The following is a 25,360-nucleotide window of genomic DNA, read 5'->3' as shown; positions in this document are numbered from 1 at the left end:
TCCGGGATCTTATAGCATCCAAGCTCAAAGCTCAATAAAATCTAGACCAGTGGTTTGGAACTCTCTGGAGACATTTTTAGTTGTCACAACTAGAGGGAGGAAGATGCCAGTCATCTAGTGGGTAGGACCAGGGATGCTACTAAACATCCCACAATGTACAGGGCAGCCCCCCCCCGCCCCCAACCTTTACAGAAAACAAAGATTTATTCCATCCTGAATGTAAGTAGTGTTGAGGTTGAGAAACGTTGTTCTAGGTACAAATATTCTCAGGATTTAGAGAACACAGAAGGCTTCAGAATGGGTGACAAAATGAGGGACGATATTGAGTTTGGAGTTGTAAATAACTGGTGAACTTATAGAACTTATTCTCCACCCAAAATAGCTATTTTTCCCATTACAGTAATATATAAATTACCATACATAGAGTATTGTGCCACATACCAAAAAATAGTTACATTTTCTGGTTTTGCATCAAAATTCATTTAAATTCACTCTCAAACCAGAGGTTTGGGTATGTTTAAAGACTCCCTGGTGGGTATAAAGATTTTAAACTCCCAAAGGAGACCAGCATTGGAAAATTGAACAATTAGAGTGCATGAACACTTAGCCACTGTTTATGATTCTAGTGACACCAAGTCACCGGGAGCGGCGGGGGCCGTCGAGCCCACCTGCAGCCCCCAGAGGCTGTCAGTGGGGCGGTCTCCCAAGACAGTGCCCGCTTATCAGCTTAAGCAGCTTTAGGTGTAATGCTGACAAGAGGCTGGGCACTGCCTTTAAAGGCTAAGGAAAAAGAATACATTAGAGAGTGTGAAAATTGAAAATAAAATCCTTTGAATGTTTTCTACAAAGATGCAGACAGCTTGCTTGCTTGATATCCTTTGCCTCCTGTTGTCTCAAATCAAACATTGTCAGCAGCGCCTTATCTATCTTAATAAAGCTACTGTTTTTTGGTAACTATGGGGAAGGTTATTCTTTTTGGTAAGCTTAGGGGTGGATAACAGGAAGGAGAGATCCACATAGAGAGTATTTTAATTTTTCTCCCTTCAGGAATATCCTGACTATTTCTTAGGTTGGATTAAGATCATGGCTTAATAACCTTCTGGAATGAAGATAACTGTATTTTCAATGTATACACTTCCAATTAAGAGCAGAGGACAGCTAACTAGGGGATGAAATACTACCAGGCCAGGAGGGTGTGCCAGTGTTGGGTGCCACCTTTCCCCTGGGAGCATCTGCTGATTCTGGGAGAGGGCTGAGAGCCAGGAAGGCTGAATGGTGTTTTTGACAGCCTTGCAGAGGTAAGGCCTGTCAAGTCGGGGCTCTGATGAAATCCCCCCATTCACTTTATTTTGGGACTTTTAAGGGCTGCTTCATAGGAGTAATGGTAAACCTGAGGCAAAACAGGTCCTCACAAGGATTTCCACTGAGACGCGAATGTCTCAACTTATGAAGTCAGAATGAGGGGATCATGAACAGCCAATACACCCAGGGTCCTGGTGGAAGCAAATGAAAATAAGTTTGGGAAAATATGACATCATCCTAGGCTTAAAAATAGTTTTATAATTAATTTTGTAAATATGATATATTAAATCTAATAAAAATTAACCAGCTATTATACAACATGTGGAAAAAGAGAAGAAAATAGAATAGGCACATAGGGACTCCAGATATTGAAGTCATCAACATAAACTTTATCTAAAATTTTGCTTTTTATGCCAAAGGATTTAAAAGACAAGGATAAGAATATTGTCGAAAACTAAAAATTATAAAATAATACCCAAATGAATGTTTTAGAAATGAAAATTACAATAAGAGAAATTAAGAACTCAAAGGATGGGTTTAACAGTAGATATATTAGAGCTGAGGAAAAAATTGAGAATTAGAATATAGGTCAGTATCCAGAATGAAGCACAAAAAGACAAAAAAAGGGAAACTATAAGAAGAAGCATAAGACACATAGGGAATACAGTGAGAAAACCTAACATATGGCCAACTTGGATTCCAAGGAAGAGAAATGGGAGAGAATGAAAGCAGAGATTCTATATGATATGATGATGACTAAGAACTATCTAAACTTGACAAAGAACATCAAGGAATAGGCCCTGGGAACACTAAGCTGTCTAAATAAAAATAAATGTGCATTTTGGCACATAATGGTTAAACTGTAGGAAACCCAAGAAAATAATCTTTGAAATATACCAAAATTACTTTCAAAGAAGCAGCAACGAGCTTAAAGCTGATTTCTAAATAGTAACAATGTTCACCAGAAGACAATGGGATGTTTTCAATGTGTAGAAACAAATATCAACCAACTTAGAATTTTATATTCAGTGAATGTATCCTTCAAGGATGAGAATGAAATAAAATATTTTCAGACAAATGAAAGCTGAGATAATTCTTTAAAGTAGATATTACTTAATACTAATTAAAAAGTGTTCTTCAAACAGTAGAAACATGATCTCAGATTGAAGACCAGAGATAAAGGAGGGAATGAAAAATAATGAAAATGGAAAATCATGGGAACACATGTAAATTAATATCTACTATATACAAAAACAATAATAATGTCTACATGAGCTTTGGTATATATAGAAAATAATAATATATAAGTTGAGAAGAGAATAAGTGGAGTTAAAATGTTTTATTGTTCTTGATTAGTCAAGATTTCAAGTTTTAATCTCTAGGCTAAAAATGAAAATAACAGCAACAGAACAGGTAACTTCCAAGAAAACAGAAGGGGAAATGGGATTATAAAAATAATCAGGCCAGGAAAAGGTGGTCTTTTCATGAATGGACTTGGACAACTGGATGTTCACATGAAAAAAAAAAGATACTCAGAAACTTGGCTCCTACATAAATATCAGTTCCAGGTTGATTGTACTCTAAATGTCAAAAGAGAAACCATTTGCTTCTGGAAAATACTTTAGGAAAATTATGACCTCAGTGTACATAAAGACTTTAAACAGGACAAAAAAGAAAAGAAAAGAAAAGAAAACACCACAAAAGCTAACATTTGGCTGTATTGAAATTATAAATTTCTTTCATTCAAAGACATCATTAAGATAGTGAGAAGGCCACATAATGGGAGAAGATATTTTCAAGACATATAGCCAATGGATGTTCATATCTAGATTTAAAGAATTCCTTGAATGAATATGCAGAAGAAACAGTCCAATAGAAAAATGGAGAAGGGGCTTGAACAGACATTGTACAAAAGAAGATATGCAAATGGCCAATAAATACATGAAAAGGCATTTGGAAACACTAGTCATGAGAACCAAAGGAAATATTACCATATTAACTAAATTAAAATTACAGGTGATACCAAGGATTGGTGAGGATTTGTAGCAATTAAAAACTCTCATACCCACAGGGCTGGTGAGGGTATATAAGGCTGGTGAGAGTGTATATTGGTGAAGGCACTTTGGAAAACCATTTGGCATTATCTCCTAAACCAAGTATACGCCATGATCTAGATATTCCATTCCCAGGTTTATACCCTACAGAAATGTGCGTGCTTGTGCACCAAGAGATATTTATGAAACTATTCATGGCAGAATTACTTGTAATGGTGCCAAACTGTGACTCAAAATATCCACCAACAGTAGAATGAGTAAGTAAATTGGCATGTTCATACTATGGGAAATGATACATTAATAAAAATGAGTGAGGTATCACCAAATGGAATGACTCTAACAAATACAGTGTTGTGCAAAGCAAGCCAGACACAAAGGGAAATATTCTGTGTGATTCCACTTATGTAATGTTTAAAAACCAGGCAAAACTAAAATACAGTGTTTGCGGATATATGCTTAGGTAATAAAACTACAAAGAAAAATAAGAAAATAATTGCCATAATGTCAGGAGAGTTGTTGCATTTGGCAGGGGCATAGTTATTGGGAGGAGGCATGAAAGGTATTTTTGTGGTGCAAGAAATGATTTATTTCTTTAACTTCATCATAGTTATATGTAGGAAACTCTAATAAATGCTTGAGCTGTATTCTTTCATTTCTTGCATGTTTCTGTATGTGTGTTATAAGTTACAGTCAAAAACAAGGTAATGGGGCAAATAAACCAAAAAAATGACCTACTACCATGTTGACAGCAGACAAGATACTGGTCCTAAATTTTTAACTGAGACTTTCTATGGTAGGTCCAATTCCTGTTTATAGCCCTGTTAGTGCATTTACAGATCTGTAGTGATAAAATATCAAAACGAGGAAATGGAAATACATCTCACTTTTTGATGCTTATTTGACTTTGGCCAATTTCCAATTCCATGAAGTTTTGAGACTTTTATAAGCATTTGTTGTTACAGGTCAGCTTTGATTTAAAAAATCTGACTTGAGGGAAGATCTTGAAAAACACACACTTTGTGGGAGAGCTGAGCTTTATAGATTTGCAGAAAAGGGTGAGGACTGGTATTATCTGTGGCTATCCCAGACAAAAGAAGTCAGAGCTATTTTTGAAAATAGCTATTTTCAAAAGCTATTTGAAATATTTATTATGTTAAATCCTCAGGGACATTTGGGAGAATTCTTGTAAGTTATTGCAGTAAAAATAAAAGATGGATTTCCTTAATTTGTGTCAATATATTGCAAAATAAAGCCTATGTTCTAGTATCAAACTTCAAAGCTACAGCATTTTTCCAATACATACAATCTGTGTCACTTAAGTGCTGATAATTGTAATGAAAAGTTTTTACAAGGGAAGCTGGAGTAATGAGGGCTGTACCTGGGTGATGAGGGCCACTTATCCTATTGGAGTGGCACCGGGTTGCTTTGGCATAAGAGTACTCTGGTCATCTGAGTTGCTACCATAAATCCAAAACTCAGTATATTTAATTTAAAACTGATAGTAGCAGGTTGGTTGTGCTGACACTTGACGGGTTATCCCAGGCCTTATAACTGCAAATTTTACCTGCGTCTTGACCACCTATCATGTGAACTTGAATATGCTGGAAAAATTCAGCCTCCATATGTACTATGTCCACATAATACATATGAAAGACAGGCACACACACTGTGACCTTGGATTGACAGTCTCCCCCGTGCCAGGCACCGCACTCTGCTCAGCACCTTACATTCTCTGCTCTAATTCTCACAGTGACCTTGAAAGATGGCCATTGTTTTTTACCTTTTTAGAGAAAAGGAAGCTGAGGCTCAGAGAAGTTAAGTTACATCTCCAGGATCACAGAACTAAGTGACAATGACTGTGGAAAAGCCAAATACAGCTTTACTCCGTGGCTCCCCGATATATGACCAATAGTTGGGATTCTGGCTTGTACAACTCTTAAGCTGTGCATTTGCTTTGAAAGACTCAGTCTACTAGTGTATAAATAAGGATATGATGTTTATTCTTCTAAATGGAAGTAAAGGGTAAATCTGCACTACCGCAAAGTGGGGGGATGATTTGTCTACAACTTGCACAGAAAATAAATGTTTCTCAGGCCAGAGTTAAATAGTGAGTTCTGTTTATAGATAAGGCAGGGCCTGCTTCCCGGTGGCATTTTCCTTTGAAATTCTGGCCCAGGGAAACTTCAGAGAGAGATGAGCTGGGTGCGGGGGCTCTGAGGGGGGTGACCTACCTTCTGATTGATTTTTATCGTCTCTTCGGTGTGGTAGAGAAGAAGCTTTTCACCTGAAGAAGTCAGGTTCACGTACACCTGGAGGCAGGGGTACTGAGAGAGTTGCCAGCAGTCGGGGCCACAGCTGAAGGAGCAGTTAAATGTTTCCGTAATGGACGCGTTCAGCAACGTGCACTGAGACTCTTCAGTCCACACGCTGCAGAGGGATGGGGAGGGTAAAACACAGGTTCAGAGAGCTAATAGCAAGGGAGGCATAAATAGAGGGGGTCATTTGTCCTTAACCTGAGAAATGTTTTCCAGATCTATAATACAATCTATTAAAGTTTATACCTTTAAATAGAGCAGCTTTAGGCAAACAGTAATACAAACAGACAAAATTTGCCTGGCACCTGAGAACTCTTTCAATGACTATCACTGGTTATAGTATAATATTTTTTCAATGCTTGGTTTAAGTTATTTTTTTCCTATCTTAAATTCACTGATAGGCATAAAGCACCTTATTACATCACAACCTGCACTCACTCTGTATTTCTACCTTGTAGGCAACTTCCTGCCATGCCCCAGCCCTCACCTCTGCAATGTCTGCCCAGTTGGTAGGCAGAGAAGGTGTAAGGGAGAAGAGGGCGGGACGTGACAAAGGGGCGGAGGGGCTTGAGGTCCAGCTCGGCAGATGGAAGGACAGGGATCTATTTCTTTAAGGTATTCCTAGTAAGGGAGAAAAGATAGCTGCACATTTTGATTATACCAAGAACAATCACTTGCGCATTCTTCTCTCCACCCTAATCAGTATTTTATCTGATTACATTACATTAATTTATACATTATCCTCTCTTGTCTATAAGTTGGGTATTAGTTCCCTTTAAGGGTGAGTGAACGAAGGGTCAGAAATCAAGTAACGTGCAAGCATACAGAACTAGTGAGTGACGGAAATTGTGAGTCCACCTAAGCCTGGATTTCGTTCTCCAAGGCCCAGGCTGGTTCCATGTTGCTGTTGTTACCTCCCATGAGCACAGTGGAAAAGAGGACCTTCTATGTTCACTACTAGCTTCATGTTTGCGCCCTGGGACCTTGCAGATAGAAAGATTAAAGAAAAAAAAACCCCTTCCAGCTGCTTATTGACTAGCTTTTTATTCTAAAATATTTATAATTTTATAACCACAAGTAACATTTGTGATTTGGAAGTAACACACCAGCAGTCGATGTTTTGCTTCTGGGTGTAAGCCGATTTCCGTAGTGAACAGAAGACGTGTTTTCTTTGCAGATTAATACCCCTTTCTTTTGCTGGACATGTGCTGGCAGGGCCCCCTTTCTTTGTCCTGTTTCATACCAGAGGCACTATAGTAGTCCTGACCCCCTCTGGTGTGGCAAATTGAATTTCCTTAGGGCGTGGGTGACCAGAGGTTGCTTATCCAGGGAGGAAAAAGTCTTAGATGGTTCTAAACAGATGTGAGGATCTGAAAGAGGTTTGGAATCCGTGAACGCTCAGGGCCTGAGCCATCAGCACTTCCATTGAGAAGGAGAGAGCTGAAGGCATCCAGGAAACAGGGCAGAGCAGTCACAGATGAGAAGATGTCTTAATTTTAGCAAATTACTATATTTCAGCCACAGTTTTCTTCTGAAGTGAAAGTATTAATTTAGGTGGAGAATTAAATGCCACAAAGTGGTTTGCTTCTTTTTTGGATCACAGCCTCAGTTTTTATTTTGAAAGGCTCTCATCTCTTTAAGCTGAACCACTGGGAGACTTTCCCTACTTGTTAGAATAATGCTGGGCTCTCCTGTGCTCACAGCGTCCAATTTACAAGCAGTGTTAGCTAGAGATGCCGTGGCTTACTCAAGGGGGAATATGGAATCTCAGTAATTTAATTGCCTCCCTATGTATTCAGTAAACCATGGGCAAACAGTAAAATGAAAGGGGTTCAAACTCTGTACTTTTTTTCCAAGGTGGTGCATAGCAGTGTTTCTCGGCTTTGACAGCGTATTAGAATCACCTGGGGAAATTAAAAAACTACTGGTGTCTGGTTCCCATGCCAGAGCAATTAAGTCTGACCTCTGGGGTGATGGTGGTGGGGACTGAGCATGGGTATTTTTAAAAGTTTCTCAGGAAGTTTAAATGTGCAGTTGAGGACCACTGATGTGTGGAGGGCTGGAGGAGCGGGGGTGGGGTGGAAGAGGAAAGAGGGTGGAGGATGAACAGAGGTATGGAGAGACAGGAAGAGAGTCCCTGGAAGTATCTGAGGGATGTGTGTTTGGATCTTGGCTCTGCTGTGTGCTAGAGCTGTGGGACACTGGGCAAATTATTTCTGTCTTGAGCCTCAGTTTTGCCGTTTTTATAATGAGTATACTAATGTTTACCTTATAGAATAGTTGTGAAAATTAAACATGTAATATATGGAAAGTTCCTGGCACATAGTAGGCGGTGTATAAATAGAGATCATTTATCATTATTACTAGACAATGTCATTGAAAAATATTATGTGCCAGGCACTGCTCAACATTCTGATTAGGGAAGAAGGGGAGGAGGGAGAAGGAAGAGACAAAAGACGAGTGTCCCGTCCTGCCAGTGGTGTTACCTCTGCATATATGAGCGCAGGAGTGTGATCCCCAGCAGAAAGTACATCATGACGGAGCACACCATCATGGTCAGTCCCAGGAGAATGGCCCGGTCCTCGCCAGCTTTCAGTGCTGTGACAGTTTTTCTTTTGTCCAGTAGGTCGTGGTCTCTGATTTTTTGGTAAATATTTCTGAGGTTGAAAATAATAGAGCCTTATGTGAGGTTCACAGTTACTTACCTAGGGAGTAAGCCGCTGCCCAAGCCTTCCCAGGCCAGGGAGGCCGAGAGGAGCCCACTCCAAAGCTGCCTGAGGGCAACAAGATCCCAGCATGTGCCTATTGCCCCCCAACACACACACACACAGACACACAAATACACTGACACACAAACATCTCAACTCTGAGCAAGAAACAAGTAGCCAAACCCTTCTCTTCTCTTTTCTCATGGAACAAATGTATTATTTGACCGTTTTCTGTTAATATAAAGACAGTTTGATAAAGATACTAATCTCAGGAGCATACTCAAAACAACAATAAAAATTATCCTAAGTGTTTTTAAAATATAAATTATTATAACTCATAACAGGAATTCTTTCTTCAAAAAGAAAAAAAGAAACAAGTCCTCATTCTTTACTTGGGGGCCCATGTCTACCTGTAAATACTTTGTTCTCTCTAAAGAAAGAAAAACAATCCTCTCAACCATTAACATAATGCTTTGGGTTTGTTGCTTTTGCCATTTAACCCCCAGCTGATCATCCCTGATCACTTTATACTTTCTGAATACACAATGGAACATTAATTCAAATAAATGGCAATGTACATTGAGAATCTATAACTTAAAACCTTATTTTCCCTCAAAAGTAGTAGACAAAAGTTATTTTGGCTAACATTTTCCTCAAGCTTAGGTTTGCTTGGGGCTCCGTTGGCTTAAGATTTATAAGCCATGTTAAGATGTGGAGTGGTGACTCAGCCTTATTTGTAAACACTTGAGAGCATTTGGAAAAGTGTTAGTCAAATCAAGGTGAGACTCTAACTTTGGCTAGCGATTATTATTATTTTTGACATTTATTTTACAGCAGCAACATTGGGTATGAAAGAACATGAGATCGAAGTCAGATGATCTCCTGAGTTCCAAACTGGATTTCGCTGCTTACTAGCTGTGTGATCAATGACAAGTTCCTCAGCCCTTCTGATTCCCAGGTTGCAGCAATGTGGGAATCACATTTCCACTGCATTGTAATGGTTGAATGAGATGTGTAAGTAAATTATCCAGGAGAATGACTGACATGCGGTATCTAACAAATGTTCCCATTGAAAAATAGGTTGCGAGCTTTGGCTCCATGACGTGAGCCTCAGAGCATCCTAAAATTACTATTCTCCGAAGAATTTTAAAGGGCAGAATGGCAAAATAATGATAAATAATGATGTGAAAAGTTTATGAGTAGAGGATTGAATTTGAAACAAGATCTGGAGGAAAAGGCAAAAAAAGCAAAGTAGGAAATTGCTGGGGGGTGTGGGGTGCTTGGAGAGGTCCGTGAGGAGGATGGGGAGGAAGGCCAGGCTCAGGGAGTCCAGCGAGGCAGGCAGCCCACGAGCAGCATGGGTTCTCCTTTAGTTTCTATTTTGAGAAGGGAGCTGGGGAGTTGCTGGTCTTTAGGGCCTGGGAAGAGAGATAAGGACAAGTAGAAGGCTGAAAGTGGAGAAACTCTTATGTCATTTTTTTTAAAGCTTAAGGCAAAAAAAACCCCCCAAAACCAACACAAGAATAGCTTCAGATTTTTCTTTCACATTTCTATTACTAGTCATTCTTGTTGCTTCAAAAAGAAACCAGAGTAGAATTCAGTATGGAACTTTGAAGGGGAGGGAAGAAATGCCTGGTTTTGTGCAGTTGTGTGTATATTCACTTGTGTGTATATGCATTTAACTTTGTGATCCAGGACGGCCTTCCTGGTGTTTATAGTGGGCATCTGTTCTGGTTGGCTGGTATATTTTGGGCTGGTTATTAAATATTTTGTTCCCTGATAGAGGTGTGAGAGTGTGTATATGCTTAATATATTTCCAAAAGGTTTTAGGGTATGATATTTATTAACCTGGTTATCAGGTGTAAAATTAACCAATTAGCTTGCTATTATTATTATTTTAAAATTCTCTTTACAAGGTAGTTTATACAAATCTTACTCTTTCGTGGGGAAATGGGCCCATGGTGGGGGGAGAATCACAGAGGCCTTTGCTCCTTACCTTTTCCCGGTCAAGTTCTTTCTGGCGGCCTCCTGCCTGCACTCACTATGGCCGCTCATTATCCTCATTGCCAGAAGCACCGAGAGACCCTCTCATTCATTATTCTCTGGTTCCCAAGCCCACTGCTGTGGGAAGAGCTCGCTGCCTCCCACCCTCTAAGATTCCCCATTGCTTTCTGAGACTTTCTTTGGAAAAGGTAGGGTTTATATCAAAGCTCTTTAAACTTGACCCTGTATGAACTGAAATGAAAAAAGAAAAAAAAGAGAGATCAGTGCCCGTTCACAGCTAAAGCCCTTGAGCAGGCCGACTTCTGAAAAAAGAAGAGACAAGCGGAACCTGAGTGACTTCTAAGGCCTGCTGTGAAATAATAATCTGACACTATTTTGCTATTATTGTTTATCAAAGTGTGCTTAATTCTGATGGCTGTCATTGAGATTTGCATTTTCTGCAGATGGAAGCCAGCAAGGAGGGAGCGATAGTCTCACAGTTCCAGGGTATTAGGCTGTCAAGCAGCATCACTTATATTGGCCTATACCCATAAAAGAGATGCAGTGTAATGTCAGGAATGTCACTGGAACAAGAGCTTATAAAAATTACTCAAATGGGTAATTTACCAATCACAACTTGAAAATGACTAACAAACGTTCCTCATATACTCTGGATGTGTAGCAAAGCAGGAAAATGATTGGTTTCCACACAGGCCAAACACTTCTGGGAAATCAGGATATTACTCAGCCAGGCAAAAGTGGGTGAGTGAGGTGAAAGTCATAAAATTCATCGACAAGTTATTGCTGAATTAATGGATGAATTAAGGAATGAATTAATAAGTTGGGAAAACAAAGTGTTTAGTTTAAGCCCACAAGCTTATCTTGAGTGCTGGTAACCTGTGGTTACTGGGGATTTGGCCGCTAACCAATAGGAAGACAGACATAGAAAAAAAATCAGTAAAGCGTAGTCAATCCAATGATGTAGCTATTCACAGAGCGAGTACAGAAGAAGAGTACTTTCTCCAGATTGAGGGAGCAAGGCAGGGACAAGTACGGAGGTTACGGAAAGCTTCCTGAAGAAGAAGTTGAATCAGAGTTGACCAAATAAGACAGGAGCCAAGAGTATTTCAGACAGGAGGAGTTGCATGAACAAAGGGATGAAGATTTGCAGCCGCATGGGCTGTCAGAAACTACCGGCATTTTCATATTACTGGGCTGCGTATGGGATGGGGAAATGGGGCAGATGAGTTTGGAAAGGTAGTAGGTCTTGAAGGGTTTTGTAAGTCATTCTAAAGAGCTTGGCTTTATCCTTGTAGTTAATGGGAAGCTGTCAGAGGGTAACATGATCAGATTGAGTTTCAGAATTACTCTGGTTGCGATGTGGAGATTAAATTAGAAATGGAACAAAATCAGAAAGAATTCGGAGATTGTTGCTGTTGTGTTGGCAAAGGATGATGAGGACTGGACCTAATATCAAGGGTGGATAGATGGAGAGAAAAAGATGTATGGAGAAAGATCTAGGAGATAAAACTTCAGGATCTGGTGATCGACAGAAAATAAGGGGTGATAAAAGAAGTAAGAAAAATAATGTACTTTAGATTCATGGCCAAGCACTTGGCTTGGATGATTAGGGAAATGGTAGAGAGGATTAAGGCTTGTTTCTCTAGTCATGAGAACTCCCAAGAGAGGTTTTTTGCTGCCCTGGTAAGAAGTGAGAGGTTTATTGTATATTTGTAGATTCTCTCTCCCACAAACATAGTGTCCTGAGCTCAGGTGACATCTGATTGGTGAGCTGCACCAGAGCCTGAGAGTCAGGGGCTGATCTATCTTTTGGGTGAGTCTGAAAGTCACACTACTCAGGTGTAGCAGTTTTTAATTTATCACTTGGCATTGCCTTTGTTCAGGCCTGGTGTGCTTTGGCCTTCTTATCTCTAGGTAGTAAACTTCAGCTGGGAAACAGAATACCCACAGCCTGAGATTAAGTGGATTAGCGATGTGGTCCCTCCTATCCCAAGTTGCCTTCAATGCTAGGGAGGAGTACAATGGTATATTTTGGGCCTCAGGCCTAAACATCATTCTTCAAACTAGGAAGCCTTGTAATTTGGGAGTTACTGTGCCACTATTATCAGAGCTGATATTTTATCTCCCTTTGGCTCTTTGTATCTATTCTCTGTGAGTCTTCCTAAAAGAGGATTTGGGAGAAATAAGGGAATTAATGCCAGTATAGGTCACTAAATTTGAGGTCTCAGGAGGGAGAATAAGGCTGGACCATGACTACAAATTCAGTTTCAAATATGGGGGATGTACAAGAGTAGGTATATAGCAGGAAATTGGATTTATAACTTTGGAGCAGATCAAGCTTTGGCATGTGCTGGCAAAGCAGTATGTTTAAGCTCTGATGGTGCAGTGTTGGCTTCATGGTTCCTGCTGAACCCTGAATCAGCATGGTGGATACAAATCAACATTTACACATGTTGACAATAACAACTAGAAGATATGTGGAGTCTTTTCTACATATACAGGGAACATTTTGTCTAAATCCTTTTAGAGCATGTGAGTTATTGAGAAATCACGGGGCAAACCCAAAAATAACTGACTATTTTGCATAAAAAAGTTTAATTGTCCAAAAAAGTTTAATTTTTTTTTACCTCCAGCAATTATCAACATAATACAACTTTATTCCAAGCTTCATATTTACATAGTTTCTTAAATTTTGATATTAGGCCTATAGTTCATAAGCAAAATATTTATGAAGATATGTGTATATATGCACACATGTATGTGTGTATATGTGTGTATATATACATATATGTATGTGTGTGCATATATATAGATAGATAGACAGAGAGAGAGAGAGAGAGAGAGAGCTGTCCAGAAAAATCCAGCCATTGTTAATATAATGAGAATGGTTTGTGCAACATCGATGTAACCTGGTAGCAAAGGAGACGGGACAGGAATGTATATGTGTGAACACTGACAACTTCACTATACTAGTCAGCAGGGGCAGTGGACACCATTGAGTGAGCATGTGTACTGTGTGGCCATCGCATTCAAAATGACTGAGCGAGTAGAGCAAGAAATCTGCATCAAATTTTGCATTAAGCTTGGACATTCCTACACAGAAACTATTCAGATGATACAGAATGCTACAGCTGTGGGCAACTGGTGATTGACAGCCTCATCACAACAATGTGCCCATTCATGTATCACGTCTCGTGCAGAGTTTTTTGTTGAAACATCAAGTCACCCAGGTGACTCAGCCCCCCTACAGCCCAGGTTTGGTGGTGCCCTGTGAGTTCTGGCTTTCCCAAAAACTAAAATCACCTTTGAAAGGGAAGAGATGTCAGACCATCTATGATATTCAGGAAAATATGATGGAGTAGCTGATGGTGACTGGGAGAAATGTGTGAAGTCCCCAGGTGCCTACTTTGAAGGGGACTGAGGCATCACTGTCCTATGTACAATGTTTCTTGTATCTTGTATCTTCTTCAGCAAATGTCTCTATTTTTCATATTACATGGCTGGATAACTTCTGGACAGACCTCATACGAACATGGTTATAAAGAGTAAAATGTGGAAAAAGATTTTTCTCCTTGGCCTTCATCCATTTAAATTCAGATTCCCTTGTTATTTAGTCTGCAGGAGGAAAGTATTCAGGTTAATGCAGGGTAAAGGTCATTAATGAATTCATTTGTTTATTCATTTGTCAATGTTTTTAAAAGTCTTCACAGGGTGAAACACATTGTGCCAAATTCTGGGGATACAAAGTGAATAAGACATCTCCTGAGGGAGCTGGGTGAGATACAAATAATTATGTGCATTGCAATGAGACTGATTAGAGAAGAGTCCAAGAGGGAAGCAGGTTAATATGCTGGGAGTGGATCTGCTGAAGGATCAGTTACTGAATGGCTAATGTACCGAGATGAGCCAATTCACTAATTTGTTGAAGGATCACTTTGCTAAATGAATAATTTGCCCACTTTATCATACTTATAGATTTAATAAAGGCTTATTTTAAGGTGTATTATTTTAATTATGGTAAAGAATATGAATATATTTTTCTTATGCATATTTTGAAACAATACTTTAAAAATAAATTCAATTATAAAGTATATTCTTTTTATTCTTCCTGGCAGTGCTTTAAGATGTTTGATTTTTTCTTAAAAGCTAAGTTTCCTAGGGAGACTTAGTCTCCTTATAAACATATTCTTATGAATATATTCATAGATATATCTTTCTTGAATATGTGTTGGAATATATTCTTCTAATAGATGTAACAGAAGTTTAGCATTTCATATGGGAGCCTTTCAATTTATATTGATTTTTTTCAAATCTCTTTTAGAATCATTTGCTGTTTTGCTAACCTTTCAGCATTGCTGAGGTCCTTGTGGCAAATTTCACATTGTGACTACTTAGATGTGTCAGCTTTATCAATTAACCCAAATTTATTTCTTTTAACCATTCATAAGGTTATAATAATTGATTTTGTATGGAAATTTTTAATAGCTTTTTGAAAATTCATGAATTTTTACTTAATCAGTTTTTATTTTGTCCTTATAACAGTATTTTACAAAATATTAATTTGTCTCTGCTCTGGTCCTGTTATTGCAATAGGAGGGATCTGGGTAAAAATGGTGGGGCTCCCTGCTGGGGCAGAGCTGAAGGGGAGAATCAGCGTAATGAACAGCGTGACCTGCTGATCCTAGAGAGAGGCAGCCCAAGAGGGGGAACTGCAGAAGAGAGGGAGCTATAGGGCATGGCTGTGGTGGGGGGTGGGAAGGGAAGACCAGGGGACAGAGAGAAGAGAAGACTAGAAGCAGAGGATGTTAGGGACACAGGGAAGGAAAGATGAAGGGGCAGAGAAATAGAGGAACCGTGGCTGCAGAAACTGAGCAACAGAGGGGGAGAGGATGAAGGCCCCAAATCTGGACCTCCTGCAACCTCTTTCGTTGCTGCTAACCCAGAGAACCATGTGGGGTTACAGTGATCATACAAAGTTTTTGGAAAAATAGCAAATTTGGTAAATTCATCAAATGATTGGTAAATGATTTTTGTGTGTGTGTATATGTGTGGCATATTGGCTTCAGACAAATTGGTTATCGCTGTACTGGGCATTCCTTGAAGGGTTAGTGGTAGATAAATTGACCCAGGGCTATGATTATTATTAATTAGCATGAAGGTGGTTTAGAAGGCTGCCAGCTGGAGGCCATAATAACTTGATTTAAGCAGGGATGGTTCAGGTCCTGTGACACACTGAATTGAGTCTCCAGTGAGCAAAACAACTGGGAGGGGAGAGAGTATCCAAGCGGAATGTGAGGGAATTGGGGTAGCTGAGTGTGGTTGGATTCCAGGATCTAGTGGGTGGGGGATGGCAGGCAGTGAACTGGTTAGATAGGCAGGAGCCAGAGATAAAAGACCTTGTGTGTCTCTAAAGTTAAAGGAGCAATTAAAATAACTTAAGCAAGGAAGTGCTGTGATTAGATTTATACTTTAGAAAGCTCATTCACGTTAGTATGGTTGGTTGTTTAGAAAGCTTTACATTAGACTGATTCTGAAGGGACTGATTTTGAAACTCTCCCAGCATTTCAGGTATGAAAGAGGGAGGGGTTGGGAAAAAGCAGTGGCAGGGTGATGAAGATTTAGATGTAGGCATCATTTGTGCCCAGAGGTAACAATGAACACCGTAGATTTTCTTGAAACTTTCTAGATAGTCAGAAAAACAAAAAGACGGCTAGGGCCCTGGAGCACACAGCGGGCAGGGAGGCAGGTCAGCAAAGGGTGCTAAAGCTGCAGAGAGGTGAGGGGACACCTAGAAAGTGTAGAAAAGGGAAAAGGAAAGATGTGAATAGAAGTGAAGAATTATACGTATCTGAAATTACTTGGCAGAGAGTGTTTCAGAAACTTACGCATACTACTTAACATACGGAATATCTGTATTTAGGCTTCTCTGGCCCACTGAATACTGAGCTGCTCAAGAGCCAGAGCCAGACTGCATTCATCTTTGTAAGCTCAGTCTCTTGCATTTATTAAGCTCACAAAGTGTGTTCCTTTTATGTGGGCTACAAATGGCTGTACGTATGCTTACGTTGTGAGATAGCCAGCACTGGGAGGTTAAATGGTTACTGAAACCAAATAAATCAGAGAACAAGGGTGGAAGCAGGTCCCTGGCTTCCGCCTCTCTATCAGTGAACTCTGCTACCAACAAAGTGAGCATTCCTTCTAGAAAAACCTCAAGCTTTTCAGGTACTAAGGGCTCTGGTTTCCAGACTTCAAGGAAAAGTGCCTTCTGTTAGGTCCTGTGAGGATGGACCTGTGGGGCAATGAATTGCTAAGTGCCAGCTGAGCTGAAATGAGCAGAGTAGCTGTGTGGTTCTGCCCCAGGAACCCTCAACCTGTTAACCCATATGGCAGAGCTGGGAGTGGCATTAAGACAGCCACCGGCCTGCCTTCTGTCCACCAAAACCTCCCACGTGTTTGAGATGTGCTTCTTATGTGTATATCCTCATCTATTAGTTTCAGATTTCACTGTTCGTTCTTTGTTTTGGAGCTAGTAGGTATATATTTATATGATCCAATTTGATCAGTTTAATTGTTTTTCTGTTTTCAATCTTTTTGAGTGTCCATTCCATTGGAGGGAATGTGCTTTTGGGTTTGGGAACAAATGACAGTCACACTTAATTCTGTCATTAACGTGAGGGTTTTGCCCATGAACCTAATGTTATTATTGTCAAGGAAGACTTGTAATATTATTTTATAAATAAGAGACTATGAGTGAGAGCAAAATTATGGAAACAAAAGTAGAAGTTAATTCTTTTTGTCCTGTCTTTAACTTATCAGATCACACAATTTCCCAATGGTATCTTAATTTCTGACTCTTATTTATTTTTACCTGATATATCAGCATATTACATTCTATAAGTCTTTAGTGAAAAATATAAAAGAAAACAGAAAATTAGGTGAATTATTTAAATAAGTTAGGCTATCCTTATAACCTAAAGAGCCTTTGAGGAGTATAACCTCTATACTGAGTATATTATTTGGCTCTAGTGCACCAATGGTAGAAATAAATAACAAAAAATAAATAGAGTGACTCTATATGTGGAAATAAAAATATAATTCCAAAAACTCATGAGTCATAGAATAAAGCATCATCAGTTCAGATGTATTTAAAACTGAATGATAAGAAAAACATTATAGAGCAACTAGGGGCATGCAACTAAAGCAACACATACATACAAATATATCATCTTAAATGTTTATATTGGATAAGAAGAAAGCCTGAAAATTAATGTGCTAGACATACAAATTATGGAGTTAAAATAAAGTGTAAAAAAGGAAATAAGAAACAGGAGCACAAATAAATAAAATAGAAGATAAATTTTATTAGGAAATCAATAAATTCAAAGGTTATTTTTTAAAAGATTAATGAAATAGACAAATCTCTGACAAGACTGATCAATAAAAAAAATAGAGAAGGCCCAAATAAATATCAGGAATTAAAAAGCCATAAGCACAGATACAGAATAGATTGGAAAGATAATAGAGGATATTAAAAATAACTATAGCAACACATTTGAACACTTTGATATATCAATTACAAAAGTAGATGGTAAATTCTTATAAACATATGACTAACTGAAACTGATTCAGAAATAACTAGAATATCAAAATAGTTCTAAATCATTAAAAAATTGAGTCATAAATTTAAAATATCTTCATACTAGAAATACTAGGCTCTGATATGTATAAGTGAGTTCTAACTAATTTATACAAATCATTCAAGAGGAGAGAATGGGAGGGAATGTAAACCAATCTATTTATGAAGTTAGCAAAATTTGATATCAAAACCAAATCAGACAAAGAGGAAAACTGCATAAACATAAATATGAAAATTTAAAACCAAGTTAATTCACTGAATCAAACAATATATAAAAGTGAAAACATGTCATAATCAAGCTGGGGCTATCCCAGGAATATAATGTTGTCATCAGTTGATTGTCTATTAATGTAATATATTACATAAACATTTTAAGTTTTACTTACATCATAAGATAATGTAATAAATGTAGAGAAATATATTTGATAAAATTAAAATCTATTCATGATGAAAATTCTTACCTAATTAGAAATAGAAACATTCTTTCTGTGATAAATTGCATAGAGAAAATACAATACTGAAGTTTATACTTAATAGTGAAATGTTTAAAGGATCTATTTTATGAACAACAGCAAAGCAAAGATGTTCACAATTGCCTGTTTTATTCATGATTTACTAACTAGTATGATAAAGCAAAAAAAAAACCAAACCCCAAATCAATGGCATATGTTATATTTACGGATAAAGAAAAAACAAAAATGTATTATTCACCAATGATACAATTATGAAGAAAATACAAAAGAATCTACAATTAATAACAAAATTTAGCATAGTTGAAACAAAGTTTATATATCATTTGCTTTCCCATATACCTGCAAAAGTAAAAAATGTAATTTAAACATTGAAAAAAGAAGGTACTTAGGAATAAATCTAATGAACTATGTGCAAATTCTTTAGAGAAGCTATTTGCACACAATAAACAGATAATATAATATAAACTTCATAAAGAATTTTTACAGCCCTGGCTGGGCGGTCCAGTTGGTTGGTGTGTCGTCACATGCACCAAAAAGGCTGCGATTGCAGGTTTGATCCCAGTCAGAGCACATACCTATGTTGCATTTCAATCCCCTGTCAGTGAGCGTAGGAGGCAGCCCATAATTGATGTTTCTCGCTCTCTCTCTCCTCGCCACTCCCTCCCTCTCCAAGAAAATCAATAAATATATCCTCAGGTGAGGACTGGAAAAAAAAATCTTGAAAAGAAAAGAATTCTTACAAATCAATAAGAAAAAGACAAACAATCTAGTAGAAAAACGGGCCACATTCTTAAATAGACACTTGGCAGAAAAGAACCAGAGAAATAGGCTTGATCTTATTACTAATCCGAGAAATGGGAATTGAAAGCACAATACCTTCTGATTGACGAAAATTAAAAACCTGAAAACTCTAGGCAAGGCTGTAGGGCAGTAATACCACATCCACATCTATAGCTGCTCTGGAAAGCAATGCCATTACCTAGTAAAGTGGAAAATGCATGCTTTTGAACCAACCATTCCCAAGTTAGATATATATCCTTAGAAGTGTTTGTACATGTACAAGGAGACATCAATAAAAAGTATTACAGCAGCATTGTTGGCGTAAAAGGAACTGAAAATGATACAAATGTCTATTAGCAGGAGAGTGAATGAATACACAGCAGTATATTTATATGATGGCAAGCAACAAGAGAGAAAATGAGCCACAGCTACTCACGTATAAATCATAAGAACGTCGCGTTTGGTGAAAAAAGTGAGTTGCAGAACAGATCATACTATAAGCTTTCATTCACATAAACTCTCCAAACATTCAGAAGTAAACAGCATACTGCGAAATGGGAAAGGCACATGAAGAAAAGCAAGGGCATGGTAAATGCAAAGTTCAGGACGGTGGTTCTCTTTGGGTGAGGGCTGGGGTAGAAAGGATGGTGCTCTTAGAGAAGCATCCTCAAGGGTTTCAAAAATTCTGATTTGTTTAAAGCTTAATGAAGGGTACTTAGATGTTTATTATATCATCATTATTAGTGTGTTAACATGTGATATATATATATATTCCTTCATATCAGCTTAATATTTAATAAAACAATTGAAGAATATTTGATAAACACTCAGTTGTATCCTTGGCCAATAACCGCTTTCTTCTAATTCTAAATTAGTTATTCCTGCTGCTGTTAAATTTTGTCACCTGTGATTTAGGTGACCTGTAAGCTCACCTATCAGAAAAGAAAAAGTATCTTTTCATCTTGCTGGGCATGTGGAATGGTGGATAAGGATAGAAAACTTACAGCAGATAATGAGAAAAAGGAGTGGTTTTGAATTAAAATAATAAAAAAAGGTAAAATTGACTTCAACTTCCCTTGAGCTTTAAAACAATTGGTTTCAGAATTTTCGGGGTACTTTTCCTTCCATTTGGTTTCTGTACCTGTCTGTAAGCTACCTCCTGCTATTCCACCTCCTCAGGAGTCCCAGGGCAGCAATATCCTGAGAGCTTTGGCACAGATCTCAGGAGAGGGGAGAGGCCATGGGGAGGGGAGCCACAGATATTGATCAGCCGGCTGGCTCTGGGGCGCTGCTGGAGCACAGCTGGGGAAGCCCGACTCAGCGGCCAGGTTGGCCGAATGGGAAGAAACTGAGGGTGGAACAATTACCAGCAGTTCTGGGCAGTGTTGCCAGACAACCTAGTTAATCTGTTTCATAATAATTAAGTCGAGGACCTTAATTATCTAGATTCCTTATAAGCCTTCATCAACTTCATTATCACTGTGATTACTGCCACCAAGAACATCTTAAGCAGAGGAGTAAATGCTGTTCAAAGTCAGTTTTCAACTCTGAGTCTTATCCTACAGTGAAGATGAAAATGTGGTCAAGAAAGTACAGACAAATGAACCAACATCAAACTAAGGATACTGGCCCAGTGGAAGATTCTGTTGCTGTATTCATTGGCTCTTTTTCCATTTGCCTTTGAGTCTGTAGGCCAATGATATGCAGATTAATTAATTTAATAAGCCTTGGCATCCCCATCCCATAAATAAAGTCTGATGAAAGTGATTGACTTATGGTCAATATTTTAATTAGTTTGCAATGTGAAGCTAATTATTGGTTCCATTTAATTCCACAAGTATTGCCAATATGTCATGTTCACATGTTTATTACCTCCTTTAACATTACTATTTTCAACTCTATCTTAACACCATTTTCCCCTTGTGGGCTTGGCCCTTCACTCCTTCTCCAAACATCTCATGTTTGATGCTACGTAAGCTGTGAGGTGCAGGGGGCAGAGAGTGACCTTGGGTTCAGACCCTGATTCCATCACTGGTGACTTGTTGGACCCTAGGGAGTTGTTTAAAAATCTTTGAACCTCACCTCCCTATCTGTAAAATGGGCACAATAATTCCTATCTTATACATTAAAAGAGAACAGTTCATGTAAAACATGCAGTACACAGTAAGCGTTTGTAAATGTTAATCTCTTCACTTGTAAGAAAAGATATATAGAACAAAATGTACTCAAATAAATTTTTTTATGAGAGTCTGAAACATCTCACTTCACCTGCTCTGATGAAGACTTAATCTCTACCCCCCTGCACCATCACTGGTAGTAGACTTTCTTTTTATTTTTAAAGAAAATGAGGATAATACATATATAATATAGAACTTTGAAATGACACATGGGATTTTAGTCTTTTATTATAGGTCTTGCTGAAAGATGATTCAACTTATTTGGCTTAAAAGCAAATGGAAAAATAACCTGATTAAGCATTGAGAAGCATGTGAAAGTCTAGAGATGAACAAAGAAGTCAATTTTCAGTTGATCTGCTTGTATTATGATGAACACTGAAGTTTTTTTTGAACTTTGTTCAAACACTAGTTGCTTCTGGGCTGTAATTTTACTCAAACATCATGTTAATATTTTTTCTGTAATTAAGATAATATATTACAAAGCTCTTGGAAAATTGAGAACTGAAAAACATGTTTTTTTCCTTCTGTGCTTTTTCTTATGCATATATTTTTTGTGGCTGCAATTATTGTTTATATGTATTTTTTCAATTTGATTTTTAGTTAATATTATGACAAAATATTTAAAAATGCTAAGTGATATATTTATTATATTCTGTGATTTATATAATAGGTTTTCTGTTATGAATATTAAAGTTGCTTCAAGATTTTTTCTGTAATATACAATTATTATGAAGAACAATTTTGTTTTCAGAATTTTTCAAAGGCTTTTATCTGTATGGAAATATAGATTTTAAAAAGAAAAATGAAAGTACCAGCTCTCAAAACTACATTCCAGTAAACTTCCCTCAGGTCTTTCTTCTCATGTCCAGCACAATTTATCAATACTGATTTCTATCACAATCTGCCAGTAGGTGAACTGTGCTGCTGAAGTTGCAAAATGCTGGCATAGCAGTTTTGTTTAAAAGTTAGCTTCACCAAACCTAAGTAATAGAACAAGGTCAATGAAAAAGAGAGAGACACTGAAGAAAACAAATATTAAAACTGGCCAGTGAATTTTATGCATGTATTTACTCCCTAAACCCATGAGAGAGGGGAGGACTGAGCTGTGTATTTGTCATTTTGTCTTCTATTAACACTGCCTTTGTCTTTTAATCTTTCTTCTTATTCCCCCTTTTCTCCCCTACCCCAGACAGTTGTTTCAAGGAATCTGAGGGTTTCAAAGACTTGTCCCTCCTCTTTTTATCTTCTCATGGTTTCTGCTTTCTTTCCCTGCCATATGTCCAAGTGTCTTGAAATGCAATATTCAGCATTGCAGTTCAGTAAATACTGAGCATTGGCTATGAGTCAGCTACAGTGGTAGGTGCTGGAAATTCAATGGCGAGTAAAACACAGTCAGTGCTGGTCAAGAGGATGGCGGGAAGTTCTGACTGAATGGGTATCTGAAGGCAGAGATGGAGTTTGCTATGTGATGAGTGGGTGTGTGTGTGCATGTGTGAAGGGCATTTTGCACAGGGAACAGACTCTGCAAAGCTGTGTGGTAGGAGTGAGCATGAAGAGTGCAAGGAGGAGGAAGGCCAGAAAGTCTGAAAGCCTATTCTCTCAACATAGAGCTTAGCCTACATTGGCACATGCAAAACACAAAGCTCATTTGGCCAATGCTTTCCCATCAGCACCCTGTCTGGGTGGTCAATTACCTTTTCTCATCGTGTCTATAAGATGAAGAAGTCCGGCCACTGGTCCATATAAACATCTTAGAGGATGTTGGTCCAGGGGCTCCTTTCCTTATGGTGGAAGTCCTGGAGGAATGATGAAAAGACCTAAAAGAGGTACACACTGAAGTTCAGTGCACTTTAAATTTTGGGAACTCTGTATCAACAACAACCAATAACCCTCAGTGGACTGACCTTTAAATAAGACCAGGTTTCTGCTCCTACAGGGCGGCAGGTCTCAACTTTGGCTGCACATTAAAATCAACCAGGAATCAACTAGGAATCTTTTTAAAACACTGAAGCATGCCCCCGGCCCCCCAAATATGTACAATGTTTTTAAAGCTTCCCAGTTGTTTCAAAAGCACCCCTGGGGTTGAGATCCACTGCCTTGAGGCAGCATTGTTTTCTAATTGAGATTAACATCATATTCCCTCCAAAATGACTCCTCCAAGAATATTGTTTTGGCATGGTTTCCCACGATAGTATGGCATGGTTTCATACTCTGTAGTACACTATTTTTCCAAAATTTTGGTTCAGATTTGGATACTGAACATTTTTTTTCTCCTTTTCTCTGCAAAATGTTTTCCTTGAAACTGACAGATGTGTCATTTTGGGGACAGAGCATTGTCTTTTAAATGCACACTACTGTTGCCAAAGCTGTGGGTTCACCTCCTTGCAGTCGAGTATCTAAGAAAATGACAGCAGCAGCAGCAGCAGCAGCAGATACTCACTTGCTCCTTGAGGCCAGGCTTATAAGATCCAGAGTCAAGATATTAGAGGAATGTCATGTTCTTTTGGTTATGACTGACTTAGGGATAAGTTATTTTATCTCCAAGCCCAGCACTAAAAATTCTTTGCTATTATTATTTATTTTCTACATAATAATCATCATATTCTAGGGAGTTATAAACGTGAACTATCCTAGAAGTCTGAATTATATGTAAAATTTAAAATGATAATTTAACAAGTAGAACAAAGGAAGAAAGAAAGGAAGGTGATTCCTTTATCAGGTCATTGTTACTCTTGGCTTTCTTTTAGGTTGAACACAGTATTAATGGTAAGTGTGAGGATGGATACAATATTAGCTACTATATACTGTGTTAGCTACTATATGTGAGGCACTTGGCTTGTATTATCTATGCATAGGCCATGAAATATACAGGCATATATCTCTTATATTATAAAAACCATGTAAGGTGGATAACGTTGTTATTTCCAGATTACAAACGATGCTTCCAGGAGATTGGGATATTTGCCACATTTAGAAAAATTGGTTTCTTGCTTCTAACCAATGTCTGCTTGCCTCTGGTTCTTGTGCTCTCTAGAGAAAGACAGATTATGGTCTAGACCAGTGATTCTCAAATTGTAAAGTGTGTACAAATTTCCTAGGGATCTACAATGCAGAATTTGATTCAGTGGCTCTGGGGCTCAGGATTCTGCATTTATAACAGTCTTTCGTATGATGCTGATTTCACTGGTCTGCAGACAACACTGAGCAGAAAAAGCTCAGGGCTTGTACTCACAGTCAGTGGCTGGTTATAGGCCCAATTTTGCCACTAACTAGCTGTGTGGCTTTGAGAAAGCCACTTCACTTTTCTCAGGCTTAGTTGTTTATCTGGAACATGAAATGTTTAAAATAAATAACTTCTAAGAACTCTCTCAGCTCCAAAATTTTGTGATTCAGTACGTTGAAGAATGAATCTAAGTATATTTTAAGTCATTATGTGCCGACCTTCTGGGAACAGGTCTGGGAATACAGCTCCTTCGGTAACCCATGGCCAGCATTGGAGGTAGAAGGAACAGAGGCCATGGGAGGTGGCAGCGGTTTGGTAATCAGTATGAATGCAAGAAATCATGCTTCCACCCTTGGTCTCCTAGGATAAATGGCAGGAATGAATGGGTGTACCCAAATAGATGCCCTAAACAGTTTTAAAAGATTTAGAAGTTAAATCTGCCAGCTCTTTCAATGTCTTGGATCTGGTATATTGAAAGTTATTTAGGAAAAAAACAATTAAAAAAAGAAAAAGTAAGAACATTATTTATGTTCTTTTTACAACATCTTTAAAGCATAATACTCTCGAGTTCCATCAATGTTGCCCTGGTCAGTGTGGCTCAGTTGGTTGGAGCATCATCACTTTGATTCCTGGACAGGGCACATACCTGGGTTGCGGGTTTGATCCCCAGGTGAGTCATCTATGGGAG

At 38.3% G+C, this 25,360-nt stretch overlaps 1 protein-coding gene across 1 annotated transcript in view; it reads right to left on the bottom strand.

The window, feature by feature from the left end:
- KCNMB2 (potassium calcium-activated channel subfamily M regulatory beta subunit 2) overlaps positions 1-23,214 on the bottom strand; it is a 30,003-nt gene extending 6,789 nt beyond the window's left edge. Inside the window, exons 1-3 of the mRNA XM_054577074.1 lie at positions 23,144-23,214; positions 8,158-8,328; positions 5,588-5,783 (exon numbers count right to left, since the gene is read on the bottom strand). Coding sequence (XP_054433049.1) covers positions 5,588-5,783; positions 8,158-8,328; positions 23,144-23,199 — 423 coding nt within the window. The 5' untranslated portion in view covers positions 23,200-23,214. The remainder of the gene's footprint in view (positions 1-5,587; positions 5,784-8,157; positions 8,329-23,143) is intronic.
- Positions 23,215-25,360: the final 2,146 nt, after the last annotated feature.

This window comes from Pteronotus mesoamericanus, unplaced genomic scaffold (assembly GCF_021234165.1).
Source record: "Pteronotus mesoamericanus isolate MK-2021 breed Mesoamerican mustached bat unplaced genomic scaffold, CSHL_Meso_final contig_116, whole genome shotgun sequence".
NCBI lineage: Eukaryota > Metazoa > Chordata > Mammalia > Chiroptera > Mormoopidae > Pteronotus > Pteronotus mesoamericanus.
The sequence above is the reverse complement of the archived record's forward strand: the minus strand, read 5'-3'. Positions and strand labels throughout refer to the sequence as shown.